General features: G+C 36.9%; 1 protein-coding gene across 2 annotated transcripts in view; it reads right to left on the bottom strand.

Moving 5' to 3' along the window:
• Positions 1 to 212: 212 nt before the first annotated feature.
• Positions 213 to 20,333, bottom strand: part of CDH18 (cadherin 18) — a 464,051-nt gene continuing 443,930 nt past the window's right edge. Inside the window, exons 12-14 of one of the 2 annotated variants that reach the window (XM_032183266.1) lie at positions 17,285 to 17,402; positions 3,318 to 3,569; positions 213 to 1,717 (exon numbers count right to left, since the gene is read on the bottom strand). In XM_032183266.1, the coding sequence (XP_032039157.1) occupies positions 1,227 to 1,717; positions 3,318 to 3,569; positions 17,285 to 17,402 (861 nt within the window). In that variant the 3' untranslated portion in view covers positions 213 to 1,226. Of the gene's footprint in view, positions 1,730 to 3,317; positions 3,570 to 17,284; positions 17,403 to 20,333 lie in introns of both variants that reach the window. The other variant, XM_032183265.1, reaches the window with a different exon arrangement.

Below are 20,333 nucleotides of genomic sequence, written 5' to 3' on the forward strand. Positions count from 1 at the left end.
CCCCCAAATGACACATTTTATTTTTTTCACCCTCCACTGACTTTAAATGTTTCTGTTCCCATGATGCTTGAAACAAGGAGAGAAAAATAATAATAATAATAAAAAAGCTTGCTCTGCTTAAATAGAAAATGCTGCAAGAAAATACTGCAAGAGAAATGAAATATCCATTAACTGAACTAAAAAGAAAAAAGCATCATCATCTTAATCTCGCTTTTTCAATTTTCTCTATTCCAGTGTCTTACCAGAAGCTCTATTGTGCTTTTAGATACATTACACACAGAAATAGACACATTATGATTAAGAACTCTGTGTCATAAATGGATTGTTGTTGCTCCTGGATTCAGACTTCAAAAGCTTCATCTATTGATATAAGTGAAGCACGGTGACCCAAACAACTGCATACTCTAATGGTGCTGCCATTGTTTTTACTGAAATAACCTATGCTTCATCTGCTTTGCTGCATAAAGTGTACTTTGGATCCATGCCATTTAGATGGTATTCCCATGAAAAGACAAAAAGAAAAAGCACACACACTGGAAACAGTTCCTCTAGCACACTGTAACAGAGCAGCTCTGGGGTTATGGGGTAGAGCCATGTTCATGATGACAGCTTATGATGCCCTCCCTCTGTTAGCTGGTTAGGGATGAAAAGATTATGAAGGACATAATGAAATTAAATCTTCTCAATGCAACCTGCTAATTCAATAAGATGTCAAAGGACCATTTATTTAAGAGGACAGGTGTGGCTTATCCCTTCTGTTAAAGGAAACTGACTCTTAGGACTTCTCACACTGATAGTAAACCCCACTGGCTACCTCACACTGGGATCACAAGGGCTAGAGCACAGCTAGAAATGCAACATCAAAACCACCTGCAAGAAATTCACTCTTCCATCAGCTATCTTCCTATACAGGCATGACCATAACTTACTATAGCTTGGAGATGTTAAGCGTATTGCAATGAAAGTGTCATTGCTTGGCTTTACTTTAGGTACTGTATGGTACCACAGACTTTATTGAGCAATTAAAAAATATACACAAGGGACAATAGCTTCTTTTTTCTGTATTTTTCAAATTTGACTTTCTTCCAATTGGAGAACCCAGTTTCAAATATGAAAAGGGCACTTGTTCTACAGTAACTGTGTACAACTTGCTCAGTTCCAAGTACTGTATTCATTTGTTGTTACTGTTGCTGTCGTTCTATCTCCAGTTGTTCTGGGAATTACAACTAAGTTGTTCTTTCTGATTCTATTTCCCCATAGAGTTCAGCTAGCTTCTTGAACTCAGGCCCCCAGTCACCAAGGTAATTATAATCCTGGTCAGAGTGTGTTGTGACTGAATCCAGAGAGCTGATAGATCCAGCTTCGGATCTATGACCCTCATAGGCATATGTCTGCAGGGAGTCGTACGGGGGCACACTGGGGTCCAAATCAGCCTCTGCCAGTCTTTGTTTAATGAACTCCTGAACATCTACACTGTCAAGGCTTGAAGAGGGATGGTGCCTGGGCGCAGGCTTCACTTCAGGACGAACATCCCTCCGATATTTTAGTTCCTCAGCAGCTGATGGATTACGCAGTGCTGTGATGTCAAATGCTTCTGTGTCTTCTTCCCCACCGCCCTCATCATCGTATGTCACAACATTTTCTCGGACATCTTCTTCTGAAATGATCAAGGGCTCCTTCTTGCTATGTCTTAGGGTGATGAAAAGGACCACAATTGCTAAAGAGAAAACTGCAGATATTAGATTAGGTTTAAGGTTTACATTCAAAGTAAGTAGATATATGCTACAGAAATAGCACATACTAAGTCATGAATACAGAGTTGTAATCCTTTCAGGCTAATATTTGCATTCTGATATTATTATGCTGGCCTTGAACTGGAGTATCATTACATCAGGCACATGTTCAATTTGGAAAAGAGCCTACTTATAGTCCTAACTGAGCACTACCTTTGAGGTATAATGTGTTTGTTACATGAAGATAGATTACTGCATGCCTGGAAATGACCCATGAAATCTATACAGCTGTTTTTTGACATAGCAACCTGCCAAAGCGTAACAGGTAGACAACAGACAACCAAGGGGAAAGTTAATAGTGTTATTGTAAAATTACAAACTTCCAATACAGCTTGGTCTTCCAAAGGGCCAGTAAAGAGCATTCTTCTAGTGTGTATTTGCTCTGTGGGAATTGCTAGTGTTTTTTGAGCCAATAATGAATTCCACTGGTTAGATTATTAGGGATTTCATAAAGAACACAAAAGGGGATAACACCCTTCAGTAAATGAGAAATGAGTAACTAAGGCTGACATTTTTCAGAAGCATTGTTACGGGCTTTCAGAGCTTCATGAAGACCAATATCCAACATAGTTATCTAATTAAAATGTATAAGCTTTATTTTTTCTCTTATGAATGTTCAATCTTTTATGATAAAATACAAGATTTAAAACTAATTGTGTTAATATACATTTTAAAACACTTTTTTGATAAAGAAGCTCTGAAGTAAGCTGTGATGAAAGTTGTCTATAGAAAATGTAGAGCATTCAGAAAAAAATCCTCAAAATCTCCTATGTGAGTCACAGTGCAACTCACATTATTTCTTTCCATCTCTATTAGAATGTAGAAAGGCACGTGAATAGTACAGGAATATATACCTAGCAAGTTGTCCCTCTGCCACAATAAATAAATAGGTAAATAAATAAATAAATAAAAGAACATTAACTAATGGGTAACATTCAAATTGGCTGGGGGGGGGGAGGGAGGGAGGGAGGAAGAAAGAAAAAAAAAGTGGAAAGAAAATGCACTTGCAAGGTCATTTATCTAATGGAGTCATCACATTGTCTCATATGTCCCTTGCCTCTGTGGATTATGCTGTGCATTGCTATCAGCTTATCCCACAAAGGTAATTAAGAAATGGCTTTTGTATGGTGCTAATGGTGCTTCCTACAGTGTAATGCATTTCAAAAAGCTTTCCTCATCTCTCTTCTATAATTTTTCACACTGTTCGAGACATGGAATTAGAGTCAGTGGCTTTTTGAAATCTTTCCAAATTACAGAAAAAATTATCTGCAGTGCTAATTACTTGATAACCTCTGAAAAACTATTTCTAGTGGATTCCAGGTATTCAATAATGTACTTTAAAGGCATTTTTTCCTATGCATTTTAGCTAAACCTTTCCCCTCTAATCACAGCTATATGTTTCTAATTACCTTCTACTACTAAGCAGCTTCAGGATCAAAAACATATCACATTAAAAATTTCTGCCTTGTCTCATTCAGACAACCAGTGGAAGGATGGCAGTACTTAATATTGAAAATGACTTACCAAGAAGAATGACAACACAGAGCAGGATTGCAATTAAAGCTCCTGTGCTCAACCCAGCAGAGGAGAGAAAAGCTTCAGCATGGCAAGTTCTCACTCGTCCATCTCTCTCACAAGCACAAACCCTAATTGTGAGAGTACTGCTGCTACTGAGAGGGGGCACTCCACCATCAGAAATCAAAACCAGGAGGTAATAGATATCTTGAGTAGTTCGACTGTACTTCCTTCTTCTTGTCAGTATACTGGCTGTGTTATCTACGGTATCAAAAGAAAAACAGAATATCATCTTAATGAAGCAAAAAAGAAATATGTTATTAATTGTTTGTTTCCTATCCAGTACAACTATTGGGCACAATCCTAATCTGTGAAAATGCATGATCTAGATTTAAAGTTATTGGGAAGCATTTCTAGCCAATGGAAGGTTAAGAGGAGACAGGGCAAAGTAACTAGAATTGCATAAATAAGATTATTTATGCTCATGTCTCAGAGTCTAAGTGAACTTTGGCAAACATTTTGGGCCCAGTTTCCAAGTGTTTTAATCCTATGTTATGCTGTGTATGGACACCTGTAAATGTGAATACCTGGAAATCTAAGAATATCTGTTGAGGAATTCATCAACAAAAAGTCATTTTGATTCTCAAATTAATGTTAAAATGTCTTTAATAAAAGTTAAATTAAAACTTTCACATTTTGCTGTTTGTGATCAATTTTATAGATCACCCGAGCTTTCAGAAAATATTTGAAAGGACTCATGCTGTAGAGAGGTCAAGATGAAGATGTAGTTACGGAAGGAAAGATGAGGGAGAGGGGGAGGGAGAGGGAGAAGGAATGGGGAAGGGAAAGAAAGAGAGCAGATACTAGTTGTTCTAAACCAGTAAAGGTCTAAGGTAGGTAAGGAAAGGTGACAGAAAGTGATGCAACATTTTGTCACCATTATGTTACCTACAGATCCATCTGACATATATTACAGTCAATGAGAATACTAATGCTACTACACACACACTGCAAGAGTATTTATGGGCACTAATTTGGATGGCAAACTGCCACGCATGTCCCTTCAAGTCCAAGAAATTTAGGGGCATAAAGGGAGTGTAGAGGAAGAAATGCTATGATAATATATTTACATCATAATTTCATATGTTTAAAATTCCATTTCAGTTTGTTGCTGCCACTTTAAAAGTACAGGCCCTTGAATAAGAGCCCACAGATACACCAAGCAAAACTGGAGACCACGAGAAATTGAAGACAAGAGGAGTTGCTGAAAGAAATCAGGACCAAGAAGATGAGAGGTTGGAAGAGAAGAGCTCTCCTCTCATGATGCTTGCACATGACTAACAGTCACAGATCCCCAGTGGTGGGTTTGTGGGTTTGGAATTTGTTAAAAAACAACACAAAGGTGATAGTGCAAAAATGTGTCTGCTGGATTTTCCTTCCTATTCCTATATATATGTATATATATATATATATTTTTTTTCTTACTACTGTAGCTACAGTACTATTCACCAGGTGACTATCCTTCATGCCACAACTTCTGTCAAATTCTGTCTCAAATTTTAAGCCATTAATTTTATTCAATTGTCTCTACATTTCGCTTTTGTGTATTACCCAATAGGGGTGTACTGATCAAAACAGATAGTGTAGCCCCCCAGAATAATATCATAATATATTTGGTAAGCAGTTTCGCATGAGAAAAATATCTGAGGTAGGAATTGCCTAAGGTCACAAAGGAACCGTGCCACTGAGCCAAAAACTGGGCATGAGGTCCTGCTGCATTGAAGTTGATTAGCTTTCTTCTCCATCCTCCCTGCTTATCTTCTTGGAAATCTCCAGTCTGAGTTTGCTAGTAATTCATTAAGTTCTGTTCTTCTCCTTCGCAGTGGGTGCAAAATCTGATTTCTATTAATTTATTTATTTTCAGTAGGCCTTCAAGTCCTCTTCAACTTTGTCATGTCACTTTTGAGGACTAAATTCTGAGGTTCATGCCAACCTCCTCTTTAGAGGCATGACACCAGCCATATATAATGTCATTTATATTCATTCTATTTACAAAACCCTTTTAAAGGCACAGTGGCACAAAAAGATAATTTTGTCATCTGAAACATCTGACACAGAGCAAGATAATCACATTACGAAAATGTTATTTCTACAGATAAAATACTTTTGGTACACACGTATTCCAAAGTAAAAGTGTTTTCAATAGTCCGTAGAAGAACTCCAACACAGAGTTGATGAAAAGATATCTATTAAGTCAGGGTTTCCATTTGACATAGGGTTGTGGAAATGATTCCTGTATACCTAAACCATATGATATGTAGAAATATTTATCTTTTCTTATAAACATTCTATTAAATTTTAACTCTTCTCTTCTCTTGCTTAATCTGGGTCTTTATAACCTCATAAAACATACCATGGTATATCCACTAATGCTTAAATTTCTCATCATATTATTGTTAAGAAATAAATTATTTCCAGATTATTCAGCACCTAAACTAGGAAGGAAATTGTTTTATAATGGAGTCAAATGACTGAAGAAATTAAGCCTGATAACACAAATTCAGATTGCATTTATTTTGTAAAGAAAATTCTTCCCTAAAGCAGAGTAGCCTTAAGGCCATGATTACAGACTGTGGTTACCCATTTTAGTCTTACTAGGCTTTGCTGATCTAATTATAAAATATATGGAAAAGTCCTAAGTCTAACTTAACAAAATTGAAACAGCTTGTTCTTTGATACACATATGATCTAATTAAATGCAGTACCTGAACAATCTCAGTAGATGTATTTTAAATACTCCTAAAACAAACTCTTAACCTTACAGACCACAGACTGCAAACAGGTAGGTTGTCTGCATGGCTTTTAATTTTTTGGCACATATATTGGTAAAGGTAAGGGGGCAAAGTAAGACACTGTTTTATCTTTCTGCTACTTAATATTGCATTAATAAATAAATAAATAAATAAATAAATAAACTCTTGCTTTTTTATATCTTTCCTATTTTCCCATTCACTCTATTTTTTAATGTTAGACTGTCAGTCCCAACTTCCCCAATACTGCTGGAGGACATTGACAAAAATCTTCAAGGGTTCAAACACGGAAACCACCACAGAATACAAAATGACCTTTAGTTGGTCTGTCTGTCAGCTGCTCAAGCAGGTTGAGCTCCAGAAAAAGACCAAGAGCAGAAATAAACACATATATTTGTGACTAGAACAGAATTTAACATTAATACATATTTTGCATAAAAATAAATTAATGTTCTCATTATACACACTAGGCGATGACTGCTGCTTCTGTTTTTCTATATTCAGAAAGAAACTCTTCATCATCTCCCCCATACACATTAAAAACTCTGGTGACTTTCTGATTGTTCAGCATCCAATTTATAATTCCTTCCCTCTCTTGAAATGCACCTTGTAACAGCTTATTAGCAGAGCTTCTATCTACAGTTTCTCTTTTCATCTCCTGAACTCGCAGGCTGTTAAACAAAACAAGGGTGGGGAGTGAGTGTGATCCCAGGAACAGTAATCACTCAAACTGCTAAATTTTAGCACTCTCCCTGGTATGCTGTTGGTCTGGGCCAGCTAGGACTCTCACATAAAACCCAGCCACAGCTTGAGGTAACAGCACATACCAGTGACCCTACCAGCAAGCAGTGTGGACAAGTATGCACAAGTTTACTCCTCCCACTTTACACAGTGCTTCAGTGTTATTCCAACAGCCTGCAGGTCCTTAAACATCCCTAAACAGCCTTGTGCTACACTCTGTACCACATAACTTCCTTTCATGCTATGGTAATACCACTACTCTGTCGGGCTGCAATTACAGCTTTCATAATATTTCATGAACTCAGACAAGAAAAAAACATAGTAATAAAGTCTAAGATCCATTGGTTACCGCTCGGGGTCCAGAGGAGGTACAAGGCCAACTGCTATATAACGTTCACAGACAGCCTGTGTTATTAAGTTTCTTTGCAAGAGAATGGGACCAGTCCTGGTTTTCGTTTGGGGTTGTTCTTTGTTTTCCCCCTCAGCACCAATACTGCCACAATAAGCTAAAGTCTGAGTGGTCACCTAGAAATCCCACTGAAGTCATTAGTGAGGTGCAACACTCCCACATGGGACAGGTGGGATAATAAGGACACACTTATCAGCAAGAAGAGAAAGCAATTTCAAAGAAGTGACAGTTCTAAGGGAATTGTAATTCAAGTTACAACAAACGAGAAGATGACAATCACACAACAAAGTTATCCAGAAATAACACCTCAAAAACCTACGGATATGTTCAAGGACTCAGCTTGAAATGCAATTCCCTATTGGTAATAATTGACACTGTATCCATGAGCTAGGCATTAATATTAACATCTGTCATGTCTTTCATCTCAGAAGAAAAAATTCTCAGATCTTATTCTGCTAACTCCATAAGGTGACAGCAAGTGTTACTACCAATAATAACAGTCCTTCATTTCTACTTCAGACTCTACATTATTTCCATTAGTGCCTGTCCATTAGTGAACAGAAGTGTCTGGGGCACTTCTGTTCATCTACCTTGTCTGCATAAGTACGAAAATGAATGTGGGACCAGATGATCTTGGAGGTCTTTTCCAACCTAAATGACTGTGATTCTATGAAATCCTACAAAATTTTGTACATGCAAATCTTCCTGTGCTTATATCCAAAGAAGACCTGAGTATTAAAATCTGAGCAGGAAAGCGTGACCTCCTCTTTTCCTCCTTCTGGCATAAATATGTAAAAGAGTGAGGGATCCAGTGAGGAATCCAGTGAGGGATCCAGTATCATCACACAGGTAAAGAAGCAATGATGAAAATGCAGGCTGAAAAGAAAAACATAATTGACCTAATATAACAAAATAATATTGAGGATTCGTGAGCAGGAGAAGTTTAAGTTTAAAATAATTAAAAAAAAAAAAAAAAAAAAGTTTAAAATAAAAAAAAAAGCTTTGTTTATAATGATTTAAATTTTTAAACAGAAATTGACAAACTGCAGTACCAACTGTATCCTGTTTCCATCTTTTAATTAAATTGTTTACATTCTGTATCAAAAACTACTGGAGGACCCACTGAGAAGGAAGTTTTTACAAGCAGGAGCAGCTTTTACAAGAAGGGTTTTGGCATGAAACAAAAAAATCCCACAAACTGTAAAAGCTAAAGGCAGCCAAGTATGAAGACAGATGCTGATGACCTAGGAAAGAGTTTACCAAGGGAAATAAAAAAAAAAAAAAATTAAAAAATAAAAATACTATGTTACAACAAGAAAGCTAGTTTGAAAGAGAGGAGAGGGGATCACGGCCTAAGAAAGTCCTCTGATACCTGAAAATAGATACAGGAGACACTCAAGGAACACAAGTGTATAGGATAGCAGCAGTAGCACTAGGATGCTGCGAACTGCAGATCTAATTCTTCCAAGCCTGGAAGGAAAATCTTTTTTCTCTACAGATTTAGACTGTGAACTTCATCCCTGAGAAGTATGGTATGAACCTAGGCTTGCTGGAGATGAAAGGATTGGTTGCTAAGGGAAAATTAATGACAACATAGGGAAAGAAAGATTCATCTGCTTCCCTGTGATGCACGTTGCTCCAGTTCATGACCATTAAACCTTCTCATATTTGGGCTGTGCTTTGCACACACAGCAAGTTAGAACATAAGAACATCCTCTCAAGTGGGCTTGAGGTTACAGATGGGAAATTCTGCATGGCTGTAATGCAGCTCTTCACACTCTGAAGATGTGGCAGTTTGTTAAGCCAGACTGTGTGCTGCATGCCAGGCTGTTATCACATTCCTCTTCCTATCACCTCTGCCTTTTCACATTGAGCTTCTGAACTCAGAAGAGACAGGAAGGCATAGTAAAATCAAAGAAGCTGAGATACAATGATAACACCAAGGAAGGTGACTACTGGAGCACTTCGGAGAATACTAATTTATTTATTATTCACAATTTGAGAATTCCTTTGACACATTATAAATTACAGGCAGGCACAAGAGATATGGGAAAGAATGAGTAAAAACCTTTTTATAGCTTAAGGCATGCTTTAATTTTCAGCTCTGCTTATATCAACAGTTCAACTTTTATAAATTTTCTGAGACATCATAATTAATTAAAAACAAAAGAAAATATATTAGAATGAGTAGAATTTCTAAAGTGAGATCAGTCAATTGTTTATGCAGTACTGTACTGGTAGGCATTTCTGTTTAATTTCTTTACTGTTGACTCTTGGAAATATTTTTTTTTTTCTTTTGTGTTGGTTTAAAGCTACTGCCAATGGGCTTCCTTTCTCATTCAGTGAAAGCAACTTAGCAGACATTTGGGGCCTGAAACATAGTTATTTGCTTTTGAGTTGGTTTGTGAAACACCAAGAAATAGCAGCACTGAACGTGTACACTATGCACTAAACTACTTATCTGGTCAATCTTAGATCCAACTTAATTAATCATAAAAGGATCAAAGATGTTCACAGGTCTGAGGAAGAATTCAATTTTTACTTTCATATATCGTTTCTGTGATAATTCCTGTTCAGGCTGGCATTCAACCTGTTTGTAGTGACACATGTTCTATGGTTTGTGTTTACTGATACCATGTGTAATGCTAATTTTGTACTTTCTCAGACATCATTCCTCTTCCGCATAACTGTCCTACAGTTACAATTTCTCTTCTTTACAGGAGTATATTTAATTGAAAGGCAGTAGGAAGTTGCAATACTGAAGAACCAGAGAGAGTATGCCACATCTTTGATGTGAACAAAGGCAGGAACTACACAGATATTTCCCATGTAAATCAGGTTGAAAAGGGTGGGGTTCAACATGGCATTCTTTAATGCCACTTCAGATGCTCTGGAGAAACTAAGACATGGAGTGAAGATAAGGTAACTAGCATGCTTATTTGCAACTTAAAAGCCCTAAAGTCAGTTCACTGCCCTGCCACAGACTTCTTGTGTGATATGGTTGAGATAAGAATTTTGTACATATCACGGAAGAGAGAGGAACAGAAAATTCTGCAGGGGAATTCATGCTGGCATGGGATGAACTGCTCTCTGGAAGTTGCCCTCTTCATAAATAACAGTCATGCCAGGTAATGTTTTTGGACTCAGTTTTGAACTCCAATATGGGAAAAATGCTAATTTGAACCATAGGCATAAGTAGATGAACACATCAGAAATTTCATTTTATACAGATGTTGTTGGGCTCAGCATGATCTAGATTTTAAACAAAAGCAGGCCTCCACATATGTAGATTTTACAATATCTTGTGACCACAACATTAACAAAAAGGAATCTCCAAAAGGACGGTGTTAGAAAATCAGCCTGCCTTTTTTCAGCTCCCAAACATTCCCCATCAATGGGCAATTTTCAAAAAAACAAATCTTTGAGAAGCAGAAGGGAAAAATAAAACTGTAAATATTTTTGTGAAATGAAAGAAAAGAAGAACAAATCCTAACCATTCTTTAGTGAGATGCTTTTCCCTGAAAGTAAGGTAAATTTTTTCTACTTTCAGAAGTCAGCAGTTGCAATTTCCAAAGATACAAGAATGTACAAATCTTATTGGCAGTGTTGGGTGAATTTGTACAATCACTGCACAAATACTTACTGTCCAAGAAATTTACAAGACCCATTGAAGCATCTATTACAGACTATATATCTTGGGAAAAAAAAAAAAAAAAAAAAAAAACGAAAAACCAGCAAAACATTGCCATATTGTGCATAAAATTCATAAATGTTCTCTTGAACCTAAGTGATCTGTTCTCTGGGCTTTCATTCTTCTTCCAGATCCCTGAAAAGTGTGGTGTAACTTCTGCAAGCGGTCTCAACTAGGTAACAAAATAGACAAAGAGGAATAATATGTATTATAAATCCAGACAGTAAAAGAAACTATGCATATGCATGTGTCTATATATTAACAGATAGGGTTATAATAACAGTTAAATATGCTCACATGCATTTTTCCATCAAACTAATGAATTTTGAAAAATATATCAAATATACTTTGACCATCTGGAAAAAAAATACAAATTTTCAAGGACAAAAAAAGTGTAATTTTAAAATTCAGTGCTTCAGAAGAATGCCTTCCAGAGGGTCCCTGACAAGTATGAAAGGTGCCCTGTGAGAATCTCAAGAAGTTCAACGAGGCCAAGTGTAGGGTCCTGCACTTGACCTGGGACAATCCTAAGCACAAATACAGGATGGTTAGAGAATGGATTGAGAGCAGCCTGAGGAGAAGGACCTCAGGGCGGTGGTTGATGAGAACTTTGACATGAGCTGGCAATGTGAGTTTGCAGCCCAGAAAGCTAGCTGTATCCTGGGCTGCATCAAAAGAAGAGTGGCCAGAAGCTTAAGGGAGGTGATTCTTCCCCTCCACTCTGCTCTTGTGAGACCCCACCTGGAGCCCTTTGTTCAGCTCTGGGGCCCCCATGGACCTGGACCACTTGGAACAAGTCATATGAGGGCCACAAAGATGACTAAGTGGCTAGAGCTCCTCTCCTATGAAGACAGGCTGAGGGAGTTGGGGTTGTTCAGCCTGGAGAAGAGAAAGCTCTGGGAAGACCTTATAGCAGTCTTCCAGTACCTAAAGAGGGCCTACAGGAAAGCTGGGGAGGGACTCTTTATTAGGGAGTGGAATGATAGGACAAGGGGGAATGCCTTTAAACTGAAAGAGGGTAGATTTAGATTAGATTTTAGGAGGAAATTCTTCACTCAGAGAGTGGTGAGGCACTGGAACAGGTTACCAAGGCAAGCTGTGGATGCCCCATCCCTGGAGGTGTTCAAGGCCAGGTTGGATGGGGCCTTGAGCAACCCGGTCTAGTGGGAGGTGTCCCTGCCCATGGCAGGGGGGTTGGAACCGGGTGATTGTTAAGATCCCTTGCAATCCAAAGCACTCCATGAAGCTATGAACCAGCTCTGAAGGGGCTCTTTCATCTTTCTACCAATTCTTCATCAGAAGTTACTTTTAGTCTCATAGTGCCCAGGCAAATCTTAAATGGGACATCCAGTAGCAGATTTTACTGATTAGGCAAAAACCATTTATTTAAGGCCTTACACACAAATGAAAAAGATCTCAAAGTTATCTGTGAGAACATCCTCGAAAACACAAAGAAGTCTAGTAGTATCTTGTATACTAGTATCTTGGATACTAGTCTTGTAGTAACCAAACTGTAATAAAAATACCTCAAAATTGAATAAGTATTTAGCTGTTAAGATTTTTAAACAAATTACAACACTTTCCTGGACCTAATAAATTTTAAACAGACCCATTTTCATTAAAAAGCTATCATAAGTACAATTCACAAACAGACAAAAAGTCATATTCGCTGGGTTTGTTTTCTAAAATTACAAACTCCAGGAAATGATTACAACCTAATGCATTTTCTTTGTATAGCAAAGAAATTTTATCACTGCTCTTGTTTTGTCTTGTTTACATGTGTATGGATACTGAATCATTTTGCTGTCTGTCTGTCGTGGTTTAACCCAGTTGGCAGCTAAACACCACACAGCCATTCACTCACCTTCCCCCCTCCCTCTATGGGATGGGGGAGAGAAATGGGGAAGTGAAGCCTGTGAGTTGAGATAAAGACAGTTTGTTAAGACAGGATAATAATAATAATAATAATAATAATAATAATAATAATAATAATAATAATATGTACAAAACAAGTGATGAACAATGCAATTGCTCACCACCCGCTAACTGATGCCCAGACTAACCCCGAGCAGTCCAGCCCCCCTCCCCCGGCTAGCCACCCATTCAGCATGACGTCAGATGGTATGGAATACCCCTTTGGCTAGTTTGGGTCAGCTGTCCTGGGTCTGTCCCCCTCCCAGTTCTTCCTCCCCTCCCAGACTGCCCATTGGCTGAACAGAGCAAGAAGCTGAAACGTCCTTGCCTTGGTGTAAGCACTGCTCTGCCACAGTTAAAACATCAGCCTGATATCAGCACTCTTCTTATCCTAAGCCAAAACATAACATTCTACCAGCTACTAGGAAGAAAATTAACTCTTTCCTAACTGAAACCAGGACACTGTCCTCTTGTTCATACTCTTAAACTTTTACTCTCTCTGAATACTACTTTGTCAGTACATAAAAAATTTCACCCAGCATCAAAGAAGGTACTGTAACATAAGATATTTAGTGTTATATTTTGTCTTTTCCTTTTTTTTTTTTTCCTTTAAAATGAAAATCATAAAGTACAACAATATCCAGAAGGTAATCCAACCAATTCTTAGGTCCAGCTACACTGCATATTTGTTATAGTCCTGTATTCTCCCCTAACGGTTTTAAGCTCTGTATTTTGAGGGTGCGTACTCAAGGGTTGTAGCTTTAACGTTGTATTTTACTGAGTAAAGGCACAAGCTCAGGCTCAAGAGATATAAGCTTAAGTGGTCATACAATCAATTGTATGGACTGACAGCTATTTCCTCTACTGAAGACATGGAACATTTGACCTGAATCATAAACATGTTGGGACTGAATATTGCTATAGTATATGCAGATACGTAGGGACAAATTATGAAACCTTATGCTTGCATAACACTTCTAGATTTCAGTGAAAGTGCATGGATATGTGTTAAAATTTAAGGATCCAATTCACTATTGTAGAGTTTTTTGATCTTGCAGCTCTATTGATAATACAGTATTGGAACATTCATGAAATAGAGCACTGGGGCTCAAAGTCAGGGCAAAATTCTGCTGTTCAGCGTTATGAAAGCAAGGAAAGAAAATGTCCACTGAGATTTTTGTGAAATAAATCCTTTGTCCTGAAGAAATAAAAGGAGAGGGTTACTTGATCCAAAGACAACTGCAGGAGGAATATAGCTTTGCAGTGACTGATACAGCTATCACTGACTACCACTTTCAATCTGACATTGAGCTTTTGTTTTTTAGCATTTTGCAAAACACTAGTGAAAATTCTCTTAAGGCAATTATTGATTTTTTTTTCTATTTCTATGTAAGCTAAACACCATAACAAAACATAACTAAAAATCCTACCAGAATCTCAGCCATTATTGGATTATTAAATCCAGAAATACAAATAGCAGCTAGCATGCCTTAGGAACATTCTGATCCATTTTAACAGATGATACTCAACAACAAAATTTTTCAAAAGTGTGAACTTGTCACAGACATAAGAAATACCTCTTTTGCCCACCATCTCTCAGCCATTTCCTAGAATACATATTAACAGAAATTCAATTTCTGAATAGGGATAGATGATAAATACGAAAGTTGTAAGTGGGACATAACCAGATATTGTGAATGTACTTTGTGTTTCACTTGTATTGTACAAATAGCTTGCATCACAAAAAAGATCCTCCTAAATAGCAGTGTCTATGCAACAGAATCAAAAGGTCATATGCTGAATAAAATTAGGCCAGTGTTTTAGTTTTTAAGTTTTCTGGGTACTTACTGTTAAATTTCATGTTATGATTTAAGCTAAAACGTCTTTGAATTAAGTACATGGGCAAATTGGAAAACATTTCTGGAGTTTCTGAGTTTCTGTTTGTGTAGTAGTTTTATGCAAGATGTTAAAGGAAATTCATGCTTAGTTGTTTTTTTTTGTTTTTTTTTTTTGTATCTCATTAGGTGAAAGAAAGACATAATGACAATAAGTCTTTGTCTTAAAGACCACCTTTCGTCCACTTTCTTCCCCCACTGCACACTGCCAAAACGAAATTAGGATGCTCCACACATTGCCTGCAGCTGTTGGTGATAAAGCCAGGGTTCACTTCCCTTGGGCAAATAAAAAGAAAGCATCAATTACTTACTCCTGCATGCTTACATCCAAAGCATAGCACTACCACATTGGAGATTTATGAAAAATTCTCACCCTTTTACAAATCTGTAGAGATAAATAACATATTGTTGTGGTTTTACCCGGCCAGCAGTTAAACACCACACAGCCCTCCCTCCCCCCTCCCTCTCTGGGATGGGGGAGAGAAATGGGAAAGTGAAGCCTGTGGGTTGAGATAAAGACAGTTTATTAAGACAGGAAATAAGAATAAGAATAAGAATAAGAATAAGAATAAGAATAAGAATAAGAATAAGAATAAGAATAAGAATAAGAATAAGAATAAGAATAAGAATAAGAATAAGAATAAGAATAAGAATAAGAATAAGAATAAGAAAATAAGAATGTGTATGAAACAAGTGATGCACAATGCAGCCCGACCCCCCACCCTGACTAGCCACCCCTATATACATACATACATACATACATCTGACATGATGTCAGATGGTATGGAATACCCCTTTGGCTAGTTTGGGTCAGCTGTCCTGGGTCTGTCCCGTCCCAGCTCTTGCTGCACCCCTAGCCTGCCCGCTGGCAGGGCAGAGCAAGAAGCTGAAAAGTCCTTGGCTTAGTGTAAGCACTGTTCTGCAACAATTAAAACAGTTTTCAACACCCTTTTCATCCTAATCCTAGCACCCTACCAGCTACTAGGAGGAAAATTAACTCTATCCTAACTAAAACCAGGACACCTATATTGTCATGCAGTCCTTAAAGCACAACACAGCCTTTTTCTAATGGTAATGATTAGATATAATAATATAGATTCCAATTAAACATGTTCAAAAACATAAAATATCCACTTCATCATGAAACACAATTTTAATAGTTATTCAAATGTACGGCTTGGTGTAAGTATTTTATTCAGAATTAATGTGGTCATAGTCTTTCACATGAGATCACAGTGTAATACTCGATGAGTATATTTGAATCAGTCTCAAATGCAAAAATACAGGAATGCTCCATCATAATCCCAGTGGAAATGATGGACTAATCTGAGAAAGGGCTGGAGTCATCACTTAAGGAATATTTAAAATATATAAATCAGTCCATCAAATGTTAGTTTTTTTTCTGTTGTTTGTTTGTTTGTCTTTAATATTGACAGGTATTGGCTTGATTTCTTTTAGAACTAGAATATGAGGGCCACAAATCTAGTTTGAGCCAACAGCATGACTCATTTTTTTTTCCTACTCTAAGTATAGTTAAATACCGGAACACATTCCTGAGGAAGATTATGTAGTCACCTTCCCTCACAGGTTTTAAAAATGGATACAAAAAATCTGTGAAAAATATTCTAAACCTCAGTGTATGTGTCATATGTACAATAATGGAGTTAATGACTCTCAGTCATTACAGATGTGTAGTGATCTATAAGATCTCAGAAAGTATTCCATGGTATTACTGCAAAAACGTAACTAATACAAAGCCAACCACCACACATTTCCACACTTGCATACAAACAAAAACACACAATATACTCACGGAGAGTCCAAGAGGTATAACAGACAAGCATTTAAAAGTTTACTATCATTTTCATCAGGCTGTAGAATGGAAACCATGAGGCAATACTCAAAAAAAGTAAACTTGTGGGGTTTTCTTGTTGATTTTGTTGTTGTTGTTGGAAAGGCTGGATGGTTCTTTGATACAAGAAATGTGGCTGAGTGACTCTGAAGGCTCTTTTCCCAGGGGACACATCTGCTATATTTTTCTATTTGTGCTTTTTATGCGCACTTTGTTAGGAAGGGCATGAAGAGATCACTCAGGAAGCCCTGAAAGCCTTACTCTTGATATCACATCCATAAATGCAAACACATATTCAACTTTTTAATGCCCTTTAAATTTCTAGTTTCTCCTATCAGGAAGGCAATAACTTTGAAAGTGCCCACTCTGTACTACTCACCTAGCAACAGACCAAAATGCCAACACCTCTTTCATTAATCCAATTTCTAAAAACATTCCTGAATGTATGAACTATAAATGTTAAAATAAAATGGAATATAAAGAGGAAATAGAATATGATTATTCATAGTTCACAATATGTTGTATATACCGTGCTATCTACCAGTTCGGTGAAGACAGATTAATTTTCCCTTTCTGTCAAGAAATGCATAGAAATTGTTCTGTTCACTGAGACACCCCAGAAAGAAACAGAGACCCACTTCTTAGAAGTATGTGTTTGATTTACCTTCATTGTCCCTTAGAGTAAAGTTGGGATTCAAAGAAGGCCCTTCATCAAGAGAAAAATGGAATCTTGCCCCATTTGCAGAGTTATCTTTGTCAGTTGCAGTAATAGTCTGAATTACCTGAAATAAAAATTGACAGTGAATATGCTGAAATTTGAACTTGACCCCATATATTATCTGACCTCAGCAGTATGTTCAAACTTTGCTTATTTTAATTTTCTACCTGACTGCTACTAAATTCAACAGATGAAATGTCTGGGCCATTAGCTTGATTTCTTTAGCAAATATTTTAGGAACTGCACTTCAGAGCTAGATAAAAGCATCAAAAGCATCTATACTTTCTGACACTCAAATACAGTACAGGTACAAATCCTGTTAGAGATTTTCATCAGCAGCACTGCTTCCTGGTGACCTTCAGAATTACGTTTTTGCTTAAACATTTATTTTTATAGAATGAAAATTCAGCCTGAACTGGGATGGTCTATGCAATGAACCACACTGCTTGACATCCTAACAATTTGATGTGCTTCAATCATAGTTAGGAAAAACATTTTTTTAAACCAAAATGGCAGGCATATAATACCAGCTCGCTGTTTAAAATTCCTGTTAAGAAACAGTTTTACATTGCCACATAACAGAAGAGGAAGAACAGCAGCCACTCTTGGGTATAGTTTGGGTTGCCCAAAAGGAACAGAATTAGATGTAGCACCCATGTACAGGAGAAGCATTTTTGAAAGGTAAAACCTTTACTTTCAAAAGCCCTGATGATTTTTAAAATTTACTTTCCACTAAAACTGAGCTAAGCTTTTGGAATGTGTGACCAAGCAATATTTCTACCTCTGCTTTCATTTTCATGCTGGGCCTGGAAGCTGAAGTCATAAAATAGAATTTAATAAAAGTTGTTCTTGTGATATATCCAGTGAAGCCCACACAGAGTGCTGCACAGAGCTGATAGATATCCTGAGGGAAATGTAAAAGGGGCTCTTTTCATGACATTTTTTTTGTTCCGTGTTCAGCTGCAGTCTGTCTGGACTGAATCTGAAGCATAAACAGTGTGGGCTTCAGCAGGTTGTTCTATTTTAAAACTAAAAGACAGTTCGCAGTTCTCTAGCTCCATTCACACATGAGAAGTAAAACAAACACATTTTAAAGCCAATAGACTACAATGGTTATTCTGTTGTATACAAGACAGAATATTCTATAAATTATGCATGTCTTAGACAATTAATAATATTGCTGATACTGCTAAGAATATTTTAAAAGTTTCTCACTTTTTTTTTTTTTTTTCAAAGTGTAGCATAAGATCAATCTGAAATGCCTATAACCATGAAGTTTGCCACAGGTTTGGCAATACTGGGGAAAAGTTTGGTAAAAGCTAGTTGTTCTGTATTAAATTTTGAAAAACATGAAAAATGTGGTGTATATGTAATTGAAACAACTACCATGTAAAAATAGACATATAACATTTTCTTAGATACATATATTTAGTTACTAGTATTGAAATGGTATGAGCAGAGCAAGACAAAAACAACAGTTGATGTAAGCATATTTTCAAGAGATGCCATGCATTTGACAGCCTAGTAGATAAACGTTGTCCTGCTGCCCTCTCTTACATAAAATGTTCCATGATATTTTCCAGAATCTGTCTTCAGGAACACGTCATTTTGCAGCAAAAAAATGCCACAACTGCCACAAGACTAATATTCAATTTATTTGTGACTAAGATGCATTTTAAAACTCAACAAAATATTGTGTCCACATTCCTGATCTTACATGTGAAAATCTGACTATCCCCCAGTTACACAAATGTATGCAAGAACTACAGCATCAGATGGTAGAGAAATCATACTTTTCCATGTGGAAAATAGACTTTGTATGTATAATGTATGTATGTACAGGTCAGAATAGTGTTGTCAGAACTATTCTTAAAAGGAAAAGGTTCACACTCTTTCAGAACAGGTTCTTGTTTTGTTGTTTTTTTTTTTTTCTTTTTTGAAGACATTCATTTAGAGGTAAAGAACAAAACTGTGCAAGTTTGACATCCAAACCAAAGGTACTCCTAGCCCTTTTCTAATTAATAGGACAAATAATTGGCCTTTTAACAGACATTAACATGCACCTTACCATAGCTGATTAAAATAAAAATGTAGATGCAGAAACTCAGCTGCCATAAACCTTACTTAAGAAGATTTATGCTATCTTTTTAAAGGCGGGAGTTAAACAGAAAAGAAAGAATTTCAAGAATGAAGGAGAACTAATTGAAAAGGACATAGAGCTGGTGCCCAATTCTGCTTAGATCCTTTTCTGAACGGAATCAATGAACAAGTAAATATACACACAGCGGCTTTACAGCAGAGGCATACCTCACCAGCTAACTTTGATTTCCTTTGGCTATTAGAAATAACAGCATCCAGGGTAAGGCAGTGCTTGTTGGCAATACAATATTTATACACCCTGATTCTGAAAAAGTGCTTTGTGTGTGTCTGCGTGTGTGTATACTTTACAGTGGTGGATAGCGTCAGGGAAAATACATTTCAATACTATCACAACTTTTTCTATTATTCTTCTGAAAAACACCCGGAAATAATTTTACCTTTTTAATCAGTATGACTAGTGAGACTTTATAACTGTCTCATACTCTGCCAGGATAAACATTGAACTTGGAAACACTCAGAAAACTGTCAACATTTCACTCCTTCACTTTTCAGAACAAAGCACTTAAACCTTTTTTAAGCCATTATCTGTTCCCATTTTCTTAAAAGTAATAAAATGAATCACATTTGAAGCAAAGGAAAAAATTATTTGTAATGGTACTTCATGTAAGATTGCAAAATTCCATCTTTTTCCATTGGCTACATTTCACAATCATTCAGAAAATCAGTATATTTCTAGCATTCAGAATTCTCCAACACTGGATATCATCCAAGATCAAATCACAGCTGCTTTATCTACTTTTATATGTAATATCTACTAGGCTTCATCTGGTAACTGTTGAAGATACAGAATTATCTTCTCAACAAGGTGACGGCTAAGAGAGAAAAGCTACATTAC

The sequence above is a fragment of the Aythya fuligula genome, chromosome 2 (assembly GCF_009819795.1).
Source record: "Aythya fuligula isolate bAytFul2 chromosome 2, bAytFul2.pri, whole genome shotgun sequence".
Lineage (NCBI taxonomy): Eukaryota > Metazoa > Chordata > Aves > Anseriformes > Anatidae > Aythya > Aythya fuligula.